The following is a 17,298-nucleotide window of genomic DNA, read 5'->3' as shown; positions in this document are numbered from 1 at the left end:
TACACCTTAATAAGTCAAGAGGAACTTATAAGAATAATTATCAGTTGAGTGCCGTACCAGCCTCCACAAGGGAGGTAACTCATGCTCCACAAGGGAGAAACAGAAAATAACAATAATGTCCTCCGACTCAAGGGAGGCATTCCAGTTATAATCACGGTGTCGTGGGGGACCTTGCAAACCCTCACGTTCCGATGATTGCGCGCAAGTGGTACGCGAGCACTCGGGCCCATCAGTAAGAAATATAAGATAAGATAATAAGACTATGATAAGACATCATAATTAAGCATAATCAGCTCATGCATATTTATTCATGTGAACTTACAGTTATTTTGTGAGATAGTTCCTACTTGCTGAGCGAAAGCTCAATCAGATATGTTCATGCTGTAGGTAAGAAACCTATCAACAATTCTTGAAGGGCAATGATGAGCGGCAGGCGAATAGTGGAGATGGGAATGGATACCGCTAACACTTAAAATCTTCCGCAGTAAGTTCAAGTAAAATCATGTATATGTATATATGATTTAAAGGTTTCAAGCATATATGTTTAAAAAGTATAGGTACATATGTAGGTTAAGGAAACCGAGGTTGTAGCTAACAACCCTCGTTTTGAGTATTTAAGTTTTAGAACGTTGCAACAGGGCATGCAACAAATAAATAAATTTTAAACATGACGATTTAAATGATTGATTTTAAAAGGGCTTTAAGATGTACTTGAATTTAAGATTTCTCACGAAATCGGTTTTAAAGTCTAAATTAAATGGCCCGATTGAATTGGCTAGTTTTAGAAAGGCTTTTAAAGAGTATTTGAAACAAGAGTTCAAATGCTGCTCTGTTTGAAAGATATTTCTAGAACGTTTTATCTTAACTGAAATTAAGAAAAACTTTAAGAAATTTAGTGATTCACTTATTTGAAATTATTGTTACAAATTATGAAAGTATTCTTTCTTATATATAAAAAAAAAATGGTCTGCAAATTTTAAGAAACCCCAGTAAGTACAAGTTAAAGTTTAAGTTACAGTGGCGGCCTCATAGGAAGGTCGTCACAGTGTAATGACCAAGAAAATTTCAGAATTTAAATAATACAATTTATGTATTCAAGTCAAGGATTTTTCCTGAAAAAAATAAGATATTATGTTATATTTTGTGACTGAAGGATTTATGAAATTAACATTTGTATTCCTAAATTCTGTAACAGATTTCATGCTAAGTTTATGTTTTACGATCAAGTAAATCCGATCGATAAATTCTCACTGTACTTTAAGGCAGAAGAATTTCCAGTTCATATAGTTTGAGAATCTTAGTTCTAAGAATCTCCAAGCACAATATGAACTAGCATCCAGTACATATACAGGAGAAAATTACAGCCAGTATAATTTTAATAGTTTCAAAGAAAACTTAAGAGAGTGGACAAAAGTACAAGGGGTAGGTTAATGTGTAGAATGGGATGACGTGTGATGGTGAAAGATGAAGAGTACTCATGATAATTTTTTTTTCCTCTCTTTCTTCACTTGGCCGGCCATGCTTAGGGGGTTTATAGCAAAAATTTTGGTTAGTTGAGTGTGCTAGAAGACTTCATGATGAGATGAATCAAATCAACTATTTGACAAGAATTGACAAGAAAGCTTACTTCACTTCTCTCTTGAAGCATCCAAACCGGCCAAGCAAGGGGAAATTAAGCAAAACCTTTGCTAATTAAGCTAGCTTGATAGGCTTAATTAAGAGCTAAGAAGAGATTAAGTAAAAGTCTATAAATGTTAGACCATTAGTGCAAGCATTAAGTTAGCCCATTTTGCACATTTTCTCTCCTTTTCCACACACCAAAACCGGCCATTCCCTACCCATTGCTTCTCAAAATTTTCTCTCACTCTCCTAACCTTAAGCCACTAGCAAACATTAGAAGAAGAAGAAGATCAAAGTGTTCTAAAAGGAGTCTAGTCAAGAATTTTCTGCAATGGTATAAACTCTAAACCCTCTTTTTCTTATGTTCTAGCAAAGTTTGAGATTTAGAAATATTCTTCTCAAATTTTCTTATACTCTTCTAATTCCAAGCGATTAACAAATCTTAGAGGAAGAAGAAGGTGATCAAGTGTTCAAGGAGGAGCCTAACCAAGGATTTTCTTTAAGGATATAAATTCTAAAACTTTCTCCTCTATTTTCCTACCAAAATTAAGTTGTGAATGAAGGATGTAATTTGTGGTTCTTGAGGAAATAAGTTGTAATAAGGGTGTGTGAGTTTTATGTTAGTTTTGTGTGTTTTGAGGTTAGTTTGATTAGTATTATGCGGTATGTTTAGGTTTGGTTTAAGTTTGCTTATTTTGGGTTGGAGTAAAAATTTGTCGGTTACTTTGAACGCGAAAATGAGGACCCTAGAGCGAGATTTTTCAGCATTTCTAATTTCAAATTTATGGTTCTCGATGTTTTGAACGTTTTTCTGTGATAGTGACAAAACTCAGTTTTAAATCTAAAAGCAAGTTTAAAGCCATTTTACAAAAATGGTGTAGGCTGTCCAACACAGTTTCGAGAAAAAAAACTGCAGCCACTGTGTTCAGCCAAACGAGGCCTTTAGAGGCTGAATTTCAACTTTCTCCGAAAACAACAATTTTAGATCTCGACGCGATGAAAAATTGTCGCGAAGAACATATTTTTGAAATCTGACTCTAAGATGTAGTAAAACGCAGATTTCATAAACTGCATAGTTTTAACTAAACAAAACTAACACAGTGTTGGTTTTTAACAAAAAGTTATCAAAGAACCTGAGATGTGATTTTAGTAAAATACAATGGTGTTAAACCTCATTTTAACATAAATATTCGTAAAAAAAGTTTTCGAGAAAAATGGTTTCTTTTAAGAACTTAGTGGTTTATCGAGCAAATCATCCCGACGGGCACCTGCAAGCCCAATACGTTAGGTCCTTAGAATTAAGAAGATTAGATGTGGGTCCAACGCCTGCATTAATTGAAGAGACCCTGTTTGAGTTTAAATTTTAACGGCCTAAGAGTTAGAACGCCATGAATAAGTTTCTAGGCCGAATTGGGCTTTAATATCATAACAAGTCTGATGCGGTAGATTATGGAGAATAAGTTACTAGATTGGGTAATTGATTTTTAATCTAGGCAAGTGGATGATAAGAGCAATTAAGGAAAATAAGATTTTGAGGATTTAATAAATTGATCCTTATAATAAATTATCCTTCAGTAAATGAGAGGAATACATGTCGTAAGAAAGGGTTAGATTTCCTTCATAAGCTGCTAAAATAGAATAGCAAACGACAGCTAATCTCACACTCTCAATTGGTGTTCATTTTCAGAAGTAAGCAAGTAAAAGAATAGGCTGTTTGGCGAAAAGTGGATTCCAGCTCTGTAAAGTCAGGTAAAGTAGGAATATCGCCTACAGTATGAATAGATTTTAAAGAAAAAGTTACACATGCTATATATGCATGTTTATGCTTTATGTATTGTATGCGATGCCATGTCATACTGCATACACCTTAATAAGTCAAGAGAAACTTATAACAATAATCTCAGTTGAGTACCGTACCAGCCTCTGAGAGGGAGGGTAACTCAGGTTCCGTAAGGGAGAAGAAAAAAATATAATAATGTCCTCTAAGAGGGAGGCATTCAGTTCAGTTATAATCACGGTGTCGTGAGGGACCTTTCAAACCCTTATGTCCCGATGATTGGGAGCAAGTGGTACAAGCACTCGGGCCCATAAGTAAGTAAGATAAGATCAGATAATAAGAATTTAATAAGACATTATCATAATTAAGCATAATTGGCTCATGCATATTTATTCATGTGAACTTATAGTGATTTTGCGAGGGATAGTTCCTACTTGCTGAGTGAAAGCTCATCATAGAATATTTATACTGTAGGTAAGCAACCTGCATATAATACTTGATGGACTGACGGTGAATGGACGAACGATGTGGAGATCGGGGAATGGATACCGCTCGCAAATATTTCAACAATCAGTTTTACGTTATAAATAGTTTTGCTAATTATGAGTCTGAAACTATATGTTAAATGGTTTTGTGGATTATGGCTATTAGTAAGCAAGACTTAAGGAGTAAGTATATACATATAGATATATCGATATGCTTTGAGAAACAAATATGTTAAGGTTTGAATATTTTAATCAAGAAAGCAATTCGTAACTAATGTCTACTATAAGACTTTTGAAAATAAAAAAAAAATATTTCGTAAATTTTAAGAAATTTCAGTAAGTACAAGTTAAAATTAAGCTACAGTGATGGCCACTGAGGAGGGTCATCACATTGACCATGAAAGGAATGAAAAAAAAAACACACACACACACACAATTGAAATCATAATTGATCAAAATTGAAGATATTATTCCGGTGAGAAGCTTGTTAAGATTGGAGGTTAAAGTTTAAATGGACAGAAAATGAAAGAAGAAAATGAAGGAAAGGGGTAGGAGAATATTAAGGGTGTGAGGAAGCCAAGAGAATGAAAGGAAGAAAACACTAAAAACACTAATAAAGGAAAAAAGAAAGAAAGGGTAAAACATTATTTTAAAATACAATCGTAGACAAATAGAGTAAAAAATGAATAAAAAAGGGAAAAAAAAAACAAAAATGATGAAATTTAAGTGACTACGAGAGACAATTGGAACAAAAAAAAAAAAAAAAAGAAAGAAAAGAAAAGCAAAAGAAAGAAATAAGGAAAGGGGTTAAAAAAAATCAGTAAAAAAAAAAGGAAAAAAAAAAAAAAGAAGAGCACCAATACAATGCGATTTGGACTTCGGAAAAAACTACAATGTGAGCCTTCAAGGCTCTTTTAATATGGTAAGAAATTAGAATTTAATGTTCATTCGACTTTGGATGACATGCCACATTAAACACTTTTGTTAGACTAATAGACGGATTTTGATATAAAAAAAAGGGGGGTATTTTGAATGGTTTTTATATATAAAGAGTGTTTTGAACTATTTTAAAACGCAAGGGGACATTTTAAAATGAAGTACATAGTTACATTTATGAAATTAATCCAAAATTAGCCGAAGAGGAAAGAGCAAGATGGGCTCAAGACCGTGCGAAGCGTTTCCAATGTTGGGCTTCGCAGCTTGGTTATTCAGTTAAACCCTCTATAAACCCTAGTTTTCAAAGACGAACATTTCCTCTGCGCCTTCATATGTTTGTTTCCGGAGAAAATTTTCCCTAGTTAAATCTTCCTCTTTTTCCCTCCCAAATTTCCCTGTCATTTCGGCGGCAACCATAGCGGTTAACATCGGATAACATGAACTTCAGATTTCAGAACCTCCTCGGAGCTCCGTACAGAGGAGGCAATGCTATTGTCGTCAACAACAACGAGTTAATCTCCCCCGTCGGTAACCGAGTCTCCGTCACCGACCTCATCAAATCCCAAACACTAACTCTGCCCGTCCAATCGTCTTCCAATATCTCCCGAATTGCCGCCTCGCCGGACGGGGTTTTCCTCCTCACCGTGGACGAGAACCGCCGATGCCTCTTCATAAACCTTCGCCGGCGAGCTGTGCTCCACAGGATGACCTTCAAGCACTCCGTCAATGCCGTCAAATTCAGCCCCGACGGCGCTTATATAGCCGTCGCCACCGGTAAGTTGCTTCAAATCTGGCGGTCTCCGGGTTTCAAGAAAGAGTTTTTCCCCTTTGAATTGGTTAGGACTTTCGCGGATTTCGACGATAAAGTTACGGCCTTGGATTGGAGTCCGGACTCGAGTTATTTGCTCGCCGGATCTAAAGATTTGACGGCGAGATTGTTTTTCGTGGATAAGTTGAAATGGAACCAGTTTAGGAATAAGCCGTTTATGTTCTTAGGTCATAGAGACACCGTTATGGGTGTGTTTTTCGGCGTTGATAAGAAATCCAATCGGGTTTGCAGAGTTTATACGATTACACGCGATTGCTTTATCTTTAGTTGGGGTTTTAGCGCTAATGAAGGTGAATTTGATGAAATGGAAGTGGAAACTTCAGAACCGCCGTCGCCGGGTACGCCTGAAAGGGATCACGAAGAGAATTTGGAAGATGGTGGTAATGGTAATTTGAAGAAGAGAAAGGATTATAAAGGCAAAAGTGGTAACTTGGATGAAGAAGGCGGGTATTTGCAGAAGGGGAAATGGGAGTTGTTAAGGAAGGACAATCTCAATCAGGCCCCGGCGAAGTTGACCGCGTGTGATTATCACCGAGGTCTTGACATGGTGGTCGTCGGGTTCTCGAATGGTGTGTTTGGGCTGTATCAGATGCCTGATTTTGTATGCCTTCACCTGCTGTCGATATCGAGAGAAAAGATCACAACAGCGGTTTTTAATGAGCTTGGGAATTGGTTGGTGTTTGGGTGTGCGAAACTAGGACAGTTGCTAGTGTGGGAATGGCGGTCGGAGACTTATATACTGAAGCAACAAGGGCATTATTTTGATGTAAATTGCCTTGCATATTCACCAGATTCACAACTCTTAGCTACTGGAGCAGATGATAACAAAGTCAAGGTAAACTGATATCCAGAACATGCTACTCAGTGTTTTCAGAATTTATTCAGCTGAAGAGACTACCGTTTTCATTAAATTATGTGGAAGAAATTTCTTCCAAATCTGTTTATATTACTCATACACTTTACTTGCTTCATACAGGTTTGGAATGTCTCCTCAGGATTTTCCTTTGTAACATTTTCTGAGCACACGAATGCGGTAACTGCTCTTCATTTTATGGGCAACAACCACTGTTTATTAAGTGCGTCTCTGGATGGAACTGTTCGCGCATGGGATTTATTCCGCTATCGGAATTTCCGGACTTTCACAACCTCTTCTCCTAGACAATTTGTTTCTTTGGCAGCAGATCAGAGTGGAGAAGTTATATGTGCGGGAACTTTAGATTCATTTGAGGTACTTTTCTCATTGCTTGTAGTTTTAAAGTACCAAGGAATCATATTCGCGTTCACTAACTTCTTTCTTTGTTACTGGTGACAGATTTTTGTATGGTCAATGAAGACGGGACGTTTGTTGGACAGTCTTAGTGGTCATGAAGGTCCCGTTCATGGATTGACGTTTTCTCCTTCAAATGTGAGTTCTTTCATTTTCTAGGGTCTGTCTGGCCTGGTTACCATTAAAGCTTGAGCTTATTTCTTCTGTGATCCTGCTAGGATGCTTAACTTAAACGTGGTGTTCTGTTTGCACTATAGGCTGTCTTGGCTTCATCATCGTGGGACAAAACAGTTAAGCTGTGGGACGTTTTTGAAAGAAAAAGTGCTGTTGAAACATTTCCTCACACGCATGATGTTCTCACCGTGGTTTACCGACCAGATGGAAAGCAGTTGGCTTGTAGTACATTAGATGGGCAAATTCATTTTTGGGACCCAATAGATGGTGTATTAATGTATACCATTGAAGGACGTAGGGATGTTGCTGGAGGGCGTCTTATGACAGATCGCCGATCAGCAGCTAACTCGAGTTCAGGAAAGTGCTTCACAACCTTATGTTATTCTGCTGACGGAAGTTTCATATTAGCCGGGGGAAGCAGCAAATACATTTGCATGTATGATGTTGCTGATCAGGTTAGCGTGTTTGTATCCATATGTTTTTTGAGAAATAGCTTTTTACAGTTGAGAAAGAATTCAAGTCTAATATAAGGTCTATTTCTTTATTGGACTTGTGTTGCATAGGTACTGCTCCGGCGGTTTCAAATAACTCATAATCTCTCTTTGGATGGAGTTCTTGATTTCTTAAATTCAAAAAACATGACGGAAGCTGGGCCGTTAGATTTAATTGACAATGATAACAGTGATGTCGAAGAAGGTGTTGACAAGCAAACCCGGGGAAATTTGGGTTATGATTTACCAGGATCCATGCCTAACCATGGAAGGCCAGTTGTTCGAACAAAATGCCTGAGACTTGCACCCACCGGTCGAAGCTTTTCAGCATCAACAACAGAGGGAGTTCTTGTTTATTCAATTGATGATACCTTCATATTTGACCCCACGGATCTTGACATCGATGTCACACCTGAGGTATTTCGCAGCATTATATTGGACTAATATAAATTTGTTTCATTTGCCATTCCAACGTGAGAATAGTTTAGCTGAAAAGAGTATCCTCCCTTATCAGTTTTCTTTAAGAGTATAAAACATTAACTCGTTTTATTGCAATGTGGTACAGGCAATTGAGGCAGCACTGAACGAAGATCAGCCAAGTAGAGCTTTACTTCTTAGCCTTCGCTTAAACGAGGACAGTTTAATTAAGAAAAGCATTTTTGCTGTCAGTCCGGTGGATATCCCCGCTGTTGCTTCATCAGTTCCCCACCGATATTTGCAGAGGCTAATCGAGGCACTCGCGGATCTTCTAGAAAGTTGTGCACATCTGGAATTCATACTCCGGTGGTGTCATGTATGTTCTGATTTTGATTATTTTTTTAATGGATTGTCCTATCTTTAGGACTTTTAATTAATGTTTTGTGGTTAATTTTGTGGCAGGAGCTTTGTAAAATTCATGGTAACTCTATCCAACAGAACTCTCGAAATCTGCTTCCTTCTTTAAAATCCTTAGAGAAGGCAATCACCAGAATACATCAAGATTTAGCAGATACTTGCTCTTCCAATGAATATATGCTCCGTTATTTATGCTCGACAAGCTCCAAGAGATGAGCTATATGTCCTTAATTTTTGAAGTACTTGTTGTTCTGGTGCAATCTGCCAGTGAAACCAAGATGCTAGGTTCCAGCTAGCTGCCAACCTCAGGTGTGTCCCAAAGCTGACAGGCATTTTCACTCTGCTGATGTGGGGCTGGGATTGCTGTTTTGCTGTACTTGAGAGTGAAGAAAAACTAATGAAAAGATTTTGGTCTATAAGAAATGTTCCTTGAGATACTTTTATTAATGTCAAGTTTGGAGATCATAGTTCTCGATTTACCCCATGACCAGCGAAAAGAACAGATAACTGTGTATTTGAGGAAATTTATTTTAAAAGGGGAAAAATAGCATGGAGAAAAATTTCGACCTCCTAATCGAGTGTTATTTTGTCAGAATAATGAACGTAATTCTGAGAATTCCGGAATTTGCGTCATTTCAAAGCCTAACATGAACCATTAGTGTATTGGAAATTATGCGAGCTCTGTTGGGTATACAAGCAAAGTCAATTCACTGCTCGAACTCGAAGTTCACTTGCTGATCATATCAAACAATGCTATTTTCAAGAGTCTCCGCTTTCATGTCTGAGTAACCTTTTTGTTTCTGTTTTTATCCAACAACTAAAAATCAAAGTTCAATAATTCAAAAATTTTTGGGCCACAAAAAAGGGTCATAATACAGAGTATGAAAGGAGAACAACAAGTTAAGTATTGCTCTCTATAAATTTCAAGAGAAACTTTTTTGTATCGCCGACTCTCATAAACCTAGCATCTCGAATGATCACATATATTCTAGCCTTTGTGATGATCAAAGGACCGATGTTGATGAAGCTCAAATCACACTCATTAAATTCAACAACTTATTCAGAGCTTCCTTGATTGGCTACAATATCCTTTAGCTTTTCCTTCAGTTCGCCAGTCTGCATCGGATTCACCAAAAGTGTCAGAGCTACGCATTTCCATTTCAAAGGAGAAAAACAATAAATAACACCCGAAATACATTACAAGTTTATTACTAACCTGGTGCAAATTCAGAATAATATCTGAACCACCTATGAACTCTCCCTTGATAAAAATCTGAGGAAATGTTGGCCATTGGCTGCAAGCACAACGCGCATGAATTAAGAAAACAATATGCATATGCGAGTAACTTGCACATTCAATACAATTTTAACCGAAACGTAAATACACAAAAATCCAAAACTGAAAGGAGGATCGAAACGAGTTGGTAGCTCATCCTCTAAAAGAAACGAGACTTTCATACCAAACACACCTCAAAAGGACGCTAAAATCCTATGAAGGAAGATTTGGGTCGGTAATAGGTATGCTAAATTGCGAATCGAACCAAACACACTCTTTACCTGAAGGCTTTTACAGCACTTTTCAGCTCGGGGTTTTCCAAAATGTTTCTAGCACTCAGCGGAACATCTGTAAGGGCAGGCCACAATTAGTAGATAACAAAAGCAGTAGTGTCATTGCTACCATCAAACTTGAGAAAACAGATGACAACGCCATACAACAAAATTATGTAACATTGTAACAGTTGTATCCACAGCAAATTGCATAGCAAACAAGAAGGCCAAAAATACATTGAACAAATAATAAAAAGGAAATCCTCTCCCCAATAATTAAACTTATGAATTCATTCCAAAAGACAATACAGCTAATTATAAGATAATTAAGGCCTCGTTCACTTCGCGGATTCGAGTTTTCAATTCGAGCTTGAGATGTGACATTTTCTAAGAGCTTTTCACTGTAGCAAAAAAAGTTAGATGTGACATTTTCTGAGAGCTTTTTACTGTAGAAACCTAAAACTGAAAACTTGAATCGGTGAAATGAGAACGAGGCCTAAAACTGAGAATCCTACAAAATGTTGTTCCAGGCTCCCAGCGAATGACTTGGTTCTGGTTGGTTTTTTATTTTTATTTTTAATAAGAAAATGACGTGGTTGGTTGTGTTTTACCTAAGTTGCCACGATCATTTTCAAAGATGGAGTGAAAGTAATCTGGAAATATTATTGTTGCTCTTACCATATAGTTTTAACACCCTTACTGCTAGTGAGCTGAATCCACATTGAGGAAGATCGGGTACTCCTTTCATGTAAATCAAAACAGAATTCTCTTTGACATCCTACACCAGAAATAAATTACACAAGAATTAACTTTCGATCTTATCCAAAAGAATAACAAAAGCAAGAAAACAAAACTAAAAATGTCTGGATGATAAACGGATTCAATCGAAATTCACGTACCTGCTCAACAACTTCCTTCAAAGAAAGCCCAGAGCTCTCAACCTTATTAGTAGGCTTAAAGTCATCATGGGTATCAGGCTCATTAGGTGTAGATGAGTACTTCATTCCATACTGGGAAAAAGATCCAGACACCTAGCAACATACCCAAAAATTAAAAAAATTAAAAATAAACAATTAACTACCATGGATAAAAGGTATATGTCTATCACATGAAAAATAAGGTGTGGAGTCTTACAATTCTACTAGAACGAGCAGCTAGGAGACCTGAAATCCCCTTCAACAACATGTTTGATGATGACCTTGCCATGATTACAGAGACTCTGCAGTTAAATCAGCAGCTAATAATTATGTGAATGTAACATGTTTGATAATACGTTTGTCAGAATGACAATTTTTTTTTTCAGATTCAAAGAAATATTAAACCATTTAGGAACATAGGCTTTTTTTTTTTTTTTTTTTTTTTTGGAAAAAGATTAAATAGAAAAAAAAAAGAACAAGAAAAATAAAAGTCCAGAAACAAGAAAATGATTTTTTTTTTTTCATGACGAGGAAAAATTATGACTTTGAGATAACAACGTGAAGCAAATACCAAAAACTCACTCGCGTCCCAGAAAAGGTCTAATTGAAACATAAAAAACTTGCAGTAGCCATTTTTCGGCCACAGACTATATAAATTTAAATTCTACTAAAGTAAACTAATTCAGGAAAAGAAAAAACCAATCAGACCTAATATATCAACTAATCAAACCTAGCTTGTCAAGCACTATTGATCAATTAAGGAGATAAAATCAACGATAAAAATCGAATTTCTAAGACACAGAGAGAGACAGAGAGAGAGAGAGAGAGGGGAAGGTGTAGGGTAGGTAATCAAAGAAATCAAGTTCTGAGAGAACCATGGCATAAGCATTTCTAAGCGATTTTGATTTACCTGAAGAGATGATACTAATTACTAGGGCTTGCTTGCAGCTACGATGGCGATGAGGCGGCTTGGCTGGCGGGTCGAGCTTTTGGCAGTGCAAAGGAGGCGGCTTGGTCGGACTAGGCTGGCCGCGGAGTGGCGGGCCTGATAAGATTTGGGCGGCAACGATGGTGCTTGTGGAATGACCTGACGGCAACTGGTGGGGCTCAGCTGGTCACTTTTCTTTCTCAGATAGCTCTCTTCGCCCTTTTTTTTTTTCCTTTTTTCTTTAGGGTTTTCCGTTATCATCTCTTCATTTTCTTTTCTTTTCTTTTTTTAATTCTGACATCTCCGTCTCACAAAAGAGCGTTGGAGTATTTTTAAATAAGTGTCACGTGTATGAAACGGGTAAAAACGTGGCCAGAGTAGACTCTTTAATTTACCAATATTTAAAGAGTTTAGGTTTATTTTAGAAATATTTATATTTTAATATTCTCTGTTTTAAATTTATTTAAAATCCATACATTCAGTTTTTTATCTTATTAAATATATATTTTTAAATTAAATTTAATATACAAATCTATATATTATTTCAATCAATAATTGATTTTAACTTTTAAAATGACCAAATATCCTTGAGAAAAAAAAAGAATAAAACTAAAACTTTCTAATGTATAAAAAGTTCAAAATTAAAAATATAAAAAAACACATTTTAATGGCATTTTGCAAATTTTTTAGATCAATACCATAATTTTAAGTTTTTTTTTAAATTATCTCTTTTCTTTTTCTACCCCCGCATCATATAATGGTAATTGTGTACCATACAAAGTTAGTCATTCATAAAATGAGACGTATCACGTATTGTAGGTCAAAATATATGACCTATGTTTTTATATCATTAAAATCCCTAAATTGCCCTCATCATATTATTCATGCTTTATTTTGTTTTTATTTTTTACTTTTACCAAATGCCAATAAGAAATATAAGCTTAATTCATTCACACATAAAATGTAAAAGAAAAAAAAACAAAACAAAAATGTAACAAACGAAAAAAAAAGACTTCAAAAATGAGACCCGGCCCAATTTGTACTGCCGTGGCAATCAAGCTAAACAAGAGAGGCAATAAACAAAACATGCCACGAGAGTAAAATTTTTATTGTCCATGTCAACGGAGAATAAAGTTGCAACTTGCAATACACGTCACCATAAAGTCTTTCAATATCCTGCAGATGGAGGAAACGACATCCTCTGGTAACCTGATCGAACAGATATTTGGACCTGATCTCCAAACATATAAACATCCTCGACTGCGATTCATCTGGAAAGCAGAAAACAAAGGCCGTCACAAACTGCGCAACTCGTAAAACTCAAAGCAAACATAGTAGATAACAATAAAAAGCTGATAAGTAAATCCACGTTATGAGTAAAGTAACTTAACCATGCGTTGCAATCATCGCTGGTTATTGTAATTAGACCATCTCTGATTCCGCCAGTGCAATCGCTGTGAACGGGGGGCGCGTGATCTCCCTTGGAAGGAATTGTTGTTCTGTCTGGTGGCAGGACTAGCCCCCGCATCATAGTTGGCCCGCCACCGCAGTCGCCTTCCATGGGAGTTACTCTCATTAAAAGTATTGCTCCGTCTAGTGCCAGAGCTAGTACCAACCTCACGGTATGCGTGTGACCTTGATATTCTCTCTAACCTCCTATTATGCGACTGCTCTCTATCTCGTGAAGCATCCAATAAACGGCTAACAAGCATGATCTCAATAGAACGAAACATTGAAGCGAAGAATGAAGACATCCAAGAATCTAAATCCTCTGATGGATCTTCAGTACTACTGTCTTCTGCAATCCCTGGCTGCACCAAGCTAAGGACGTCATCCAAGTCCCTTTCCCGCTCCAACCTCATCCAATCATGTTGTCGTGTTGGATCCACCTCCGACGGCCGGACAGAAGGGTGTTCAGATCTAGCGTGCTTCCTTAGTTCTGAATAGTTTCCACTGAAATCGCATGTCTCAGTAGAACAACTTCTTACTTTGGTGTTCATGTACCGACGAGCGGACTCTAAAACAACATATCCATAGAGATCTCCTCGACAAAGAGGGCAGAACAGCTTTGATTCCATATGGCTCCCGCAAGGCCTAGTTTGCCCAGGCAGTGCCTGTTCCTCACCTATTCTTTGAGAGGCATTGCTTGTCAGAGGAATTTCTCGCAGCAATGTTGTTGAGGGGTAGGGCTCAGATGACTTACAGAACTGATCAAGGCAGTTCGAGTGCCGGTAGCTCGTATTGCACATATAAGGCCTGCAGCCCTTCTCGTGAGAAGAACACTTTAAAAGGACAGCATTGTGTGGGTGTTCCATGCATATGGGGCACCTAGCTTCTTCCCATTCTTTCACATCATCAACTGATCCCAATGGACTTTTAGGTTTACTTGGATTGCCACCATTAGAGGTACTAGGATAAGGAGATGCTCTAGATTGATCAAAAGACAAGGACCGTACTCTTCTAACCTTGGGCATTTTTAGAATTAAGATACCACCAGAAAACTAAAATCTGTCTTCTTTCAACATATCACATAAGGAAGCATTGAAACATCAAACATTAGAAGTAAGCCCATTAAAAAATTTAAATGTTTGTCAGTAACCAAATGATAGAAAACTGAATACAAATAAAGAAAGTGTCGCAATTTACAAAATTCAAGAAAACTAGAAGACAAGACCAAACAAAGGAGAAAACATCTTTAGAACCATATAAATAATGTTGGATACAGAGCATATTCCACAGCTCCAAATCCCCGGCACCAATTTTTAAAATAAATTAATGTCTTCTTTATCACTTGATTCTATCAAAGCAAAAGCTAAAAAAACATTCTCTAATTTCTCTTAACCAAGCTATATGTCTATAAAACTAGAACAAGTATCGGTATTACCCAGTCTAATCCTCAAGATCATCCATAAACCATAAGTATACTTTGAGACCAGCATCACACGATTATAAGACAATCAATTCTTAAATTCACAAAATTCATTCATCAGAAAGGACTTAGAAGCTTACAACCAAAGAAAAGAAGTTTCTGTTACTATGCCACGCCATTGCATAGTGCAAAGTAAAGTAATGTTACAGTTATATAGTCCAAAATAAGTCGTAATATGAAAAAAATTAGAGTCTGAAATTACATAGTCGAATGTTGTGGCCATATTGCTTGCAATTCTGATAATAGGAAATAAAAATAAATAAATAAACCCATAAAAATCAAACAATTTACAAGTTACAGCACCATAATCATACCCATTTCCAACAAATATCAAACTAATTTCACAAATCTCACAAATATGATCTTTGAAGAATTACCAACTAATCACGCAACCCAATTTACAAAAAATATCAAACTTCCAAAATAGTAAAATAATCAACAAAAAATCGCAAATAGCTAAACACTCATGACTCAACTAATCAAAATAGAAATTTTCACCAATATGTAAAATCAAATAGCAAGTTTCCACAATCAAAGAAATTCCAAAGCAACCCATTTTGAGATTTGTAAAATCCATGAAATCCCGTCCCACCCTAGAATCAAAGGGGAACAAACGATTATCGCAGAAACGCTAAAATTTGCACAAAAAGATTTGGTCTTTCCACCACAAAATCACAACTTCAAACAGGAAAAAAAAAATTTTAATTACCAAACAAAAACAATTACAAACAGAAAAAGCAACCATGGAGGAGCTTGGCTTACAGGTGGCTTGAAATCGGCTCGGGAGGGGTTGGCTACGACGCTTGCGATGGCAGAAAGAATTGGAATCCAACGGTTGAGGATCGGGACTGATGAGCTCTAGGGTTTTTTTTTTTTTTTTTTTTTTCAACAAAGCCAAGGGTGAGATGTTTGTATACCTCAAATATATTTTAGAATTTTTTTTTAAATAAAAATTCAAATTTAGGAAACGAAAAGAGGGAAGCTGAAGAGATTTTAAACGATAAAATGTCAACTTTTTTTCTTCTTTGTTCCTGCAGTTTCCCTATCGGAAAATGAAATCGATTTTGAAATTACGATCGTCTAAGGTAATAAGGGGGAAAAATATTAATGGGTGTTGAAATTTTCGGAACAATTAAAGAATAATCGGGAATTGTAGGGTTGAAAATTTACCGGAAAAAGAGTTTCATATAGACTTTGGAAAGCTTCTCAAAAAAACGACGTCGTCTAACATGTAAAGAAAACGCCAGAACGTGTGTGATATATACATACATACATAGAGAAGAGTGCCGTCACCCACGTATTATGGTAAATTTTTCAACGTAACGGTTCGACCGCCGTCCGTATGTTTGATTCAATAGACTTTGGAAAGCTTCTCAAAAAAACGACGTCGTCTAACATGTAAAGAAAACGCCAGAACGTGTGTGATATATACATACATACATTCATATATTCGAATCATGTTATTAAAATTATTTTTAATTTATATATATTTTTTATAAAAAAAATATAATTATAAATTATAAATTATAATTTAAATTATAGTCTAACTAAATATCTTATAAGTTTTTTTTTTCCTTTCCATCGCATATATTCGATTTTTTTCTTTTTTTTTTTTAGCAAATCATATAATGGAATGTAATTAATTCTCTTTTCGATGAGTCTTGACCGACCCACTGGTGATGTGATACAAACTAGATGTCTTTATTGAATTGAAAACAATCCATGAAATGACTTAAGTAAATTACTGTTTATGCAAACTCAATTTACTGTTAAATAACAGTGAAATGACACTTTTACTCTCCATTTATTGCTCTCTTCTTCTTTTGGTGTAGGGACATTTTGGTCTTTAGGTTTTGTTGTCGTTTGCCACTTGAATCCTAAAACTTTTCCATTTTTCTTTTCTCTCCGCCTCATTCGCCCTTTCTCGCAGAAACTCTAAGCTCTCTAAGAAGATGTTTAATTTATAAATTAGAATCATGTGATTAGTATTATTTTAAATTTACATGTATTTTTGTGAGAAAAAATACTGTAACAAACTATGAATCATAATTTGAATCATCCAACCAAATATCCTCTAAGTTTTTCCATTTCCTCTTTCTCTTCGCTTTCTTCTCTCCTTTTTGCAGAAACCTTAAGGGTACGTTTGGTTGGGAGGAAAGGAAAGGAAAGGAAAGACAATTCCTTTGCTAAAGTCTAATTCTCTTGTTTGGTTAAGAAATTAACTTCAGAAAGGCCTTTCCATTGTAAAGCCCATTCACCCATTTTGGTGGAAAGACCATTCATCCGTGAGAGAGTGGAATTGCTATTCTGAGGTTTGTGAAATCACTTTTTCCCTAACTACCCTCTTCATCTTCAACGCACAACACCAAAATCAAAACCCATCCACATCTTTGCTCAGATCCAGCCAGAAGCATATCTTGAAACTCCATTCTGACGCTTGCGTCGAGCATCGGTGGCCATCATCGGAGTTAGCGTCCACCTCCAAAGCCCACGCCAACGCCACCACACATCGTCGAAGCTTGCATCCTTTGGAGCCCTTTAGTGCCGCCAGAGCATCATAGTC

The 17,298-nt window shown here is 36.5% G+C and overlaps 3 protein-coding genes across 4 annotated transcripts; 1 reads left to right on the top strand and 2 right to left on the bottom strand.

Moving 5' to 3' along the window:
- The first annotated feature begins 5,132 nt into the window (after positions 1-5,132).
- Positions 5,133-9,162, top strand: LOC21388612 (periodic tryptophan protein 2). Its single transcript, XM_010089954.2, has 7 exons — positions 5,133-6,482; positions 6,624-6,875; positions 6,960-7,052; positions 7,172-7,543; positions 7,652-7,996; positions 8,145-8,372; positions 8,459-9,162. Exons 1-7 carry the CDS (start codon positions 5,256-5,258, stop codon positions 8,627-8,629), a joined length of 2,688 nt encoding a protein of 895 aa, XP_010088256.1. The 5' UTR covers positions 5,133-5,255; the 3' UTR covers positions 8,630-9,162.
- An 81-nt stretch (positions 9,163-9,243) lies between these two features.
- LOC21388611 (monothiol glutaredoxin-S15, mitochondrial) lies at positions 9,244-12,087 on the bottom strand. The gene is made up of 7 exons (XM_024170332.1): positions 11,789-12,087; positions 11,096-11,180; positions 10,861-10,992; positions 10,640-10,739; positions 9,971-10,037; positions 9,630-9,708; positions 9,244-9,529 (listed from the first exon to the last, which is right to left on the bottom strand). Exons 2-7 carry the CDS (start codon positions 11,165-11,167, stop codon positions 9,470-9,472), a joined length of 510 nt encoding a protein of 169 aa, XP_024026100.1. The 5' UTR covers positions 11,168-11,180; positions 11,789-12,087; the 3' UTR covers positions 9,244-9,469.
- Positions 12,088-12,784: 697 nt separating this feature from the next.
- LOC21388609 lies at positions 12,785-15,826 on the bottom strand. Of its 2 annotated transcripts, none has more exons than XM_024170357.1 (3): positions 15,498-15,826; positions 13,198-14,321; positions 12,785-13,077 (listed from the first exon to the last, which is right to left on the bottom strand). In XM_024170357.1, exon 2 carries the CDS (start codon positions 14,278-14,280, stop codon positions 13,210-13,212), a length of 1,071 nt encoding a protein of 356 aa, XP_024026125.1. In that variant the 5' UTR covers positions 14,281-14,321; positions 15,498-15,826; the 3' UTR covers positions 12,785-13,077; positions 13,198-13,209. The 2 variants fall into 2 exon arrangements, with proteins under 2 accessions (XP_024026125.1, XP_010088253.1); XM_010089951.2 differs by having other exon boundaries at positions 13,198-14,318.
- Between the last annotated feature and the right edge of the window lie 1,472 nt (positions 15,827-17,298).

The sequence above is a fragment of the Morus notabilis genome, unplaced genomic scaffold (genome assembly GCF_000414095.1).
Source record: "Morus notabilis unplaced genomic scaffold, ASM41409v2 Scaffold17, whole genome shotgun sequence".
Taxonomy (NCBI): Eukaryota; Viridiplantae; Streptophyta; class Magnoliopsida; order Rosales; family Moraceae; genus Morus; species Morus notabilis.
This window is presented reverse-complemented; position numbering and strand designations above follow the sequence as displayed.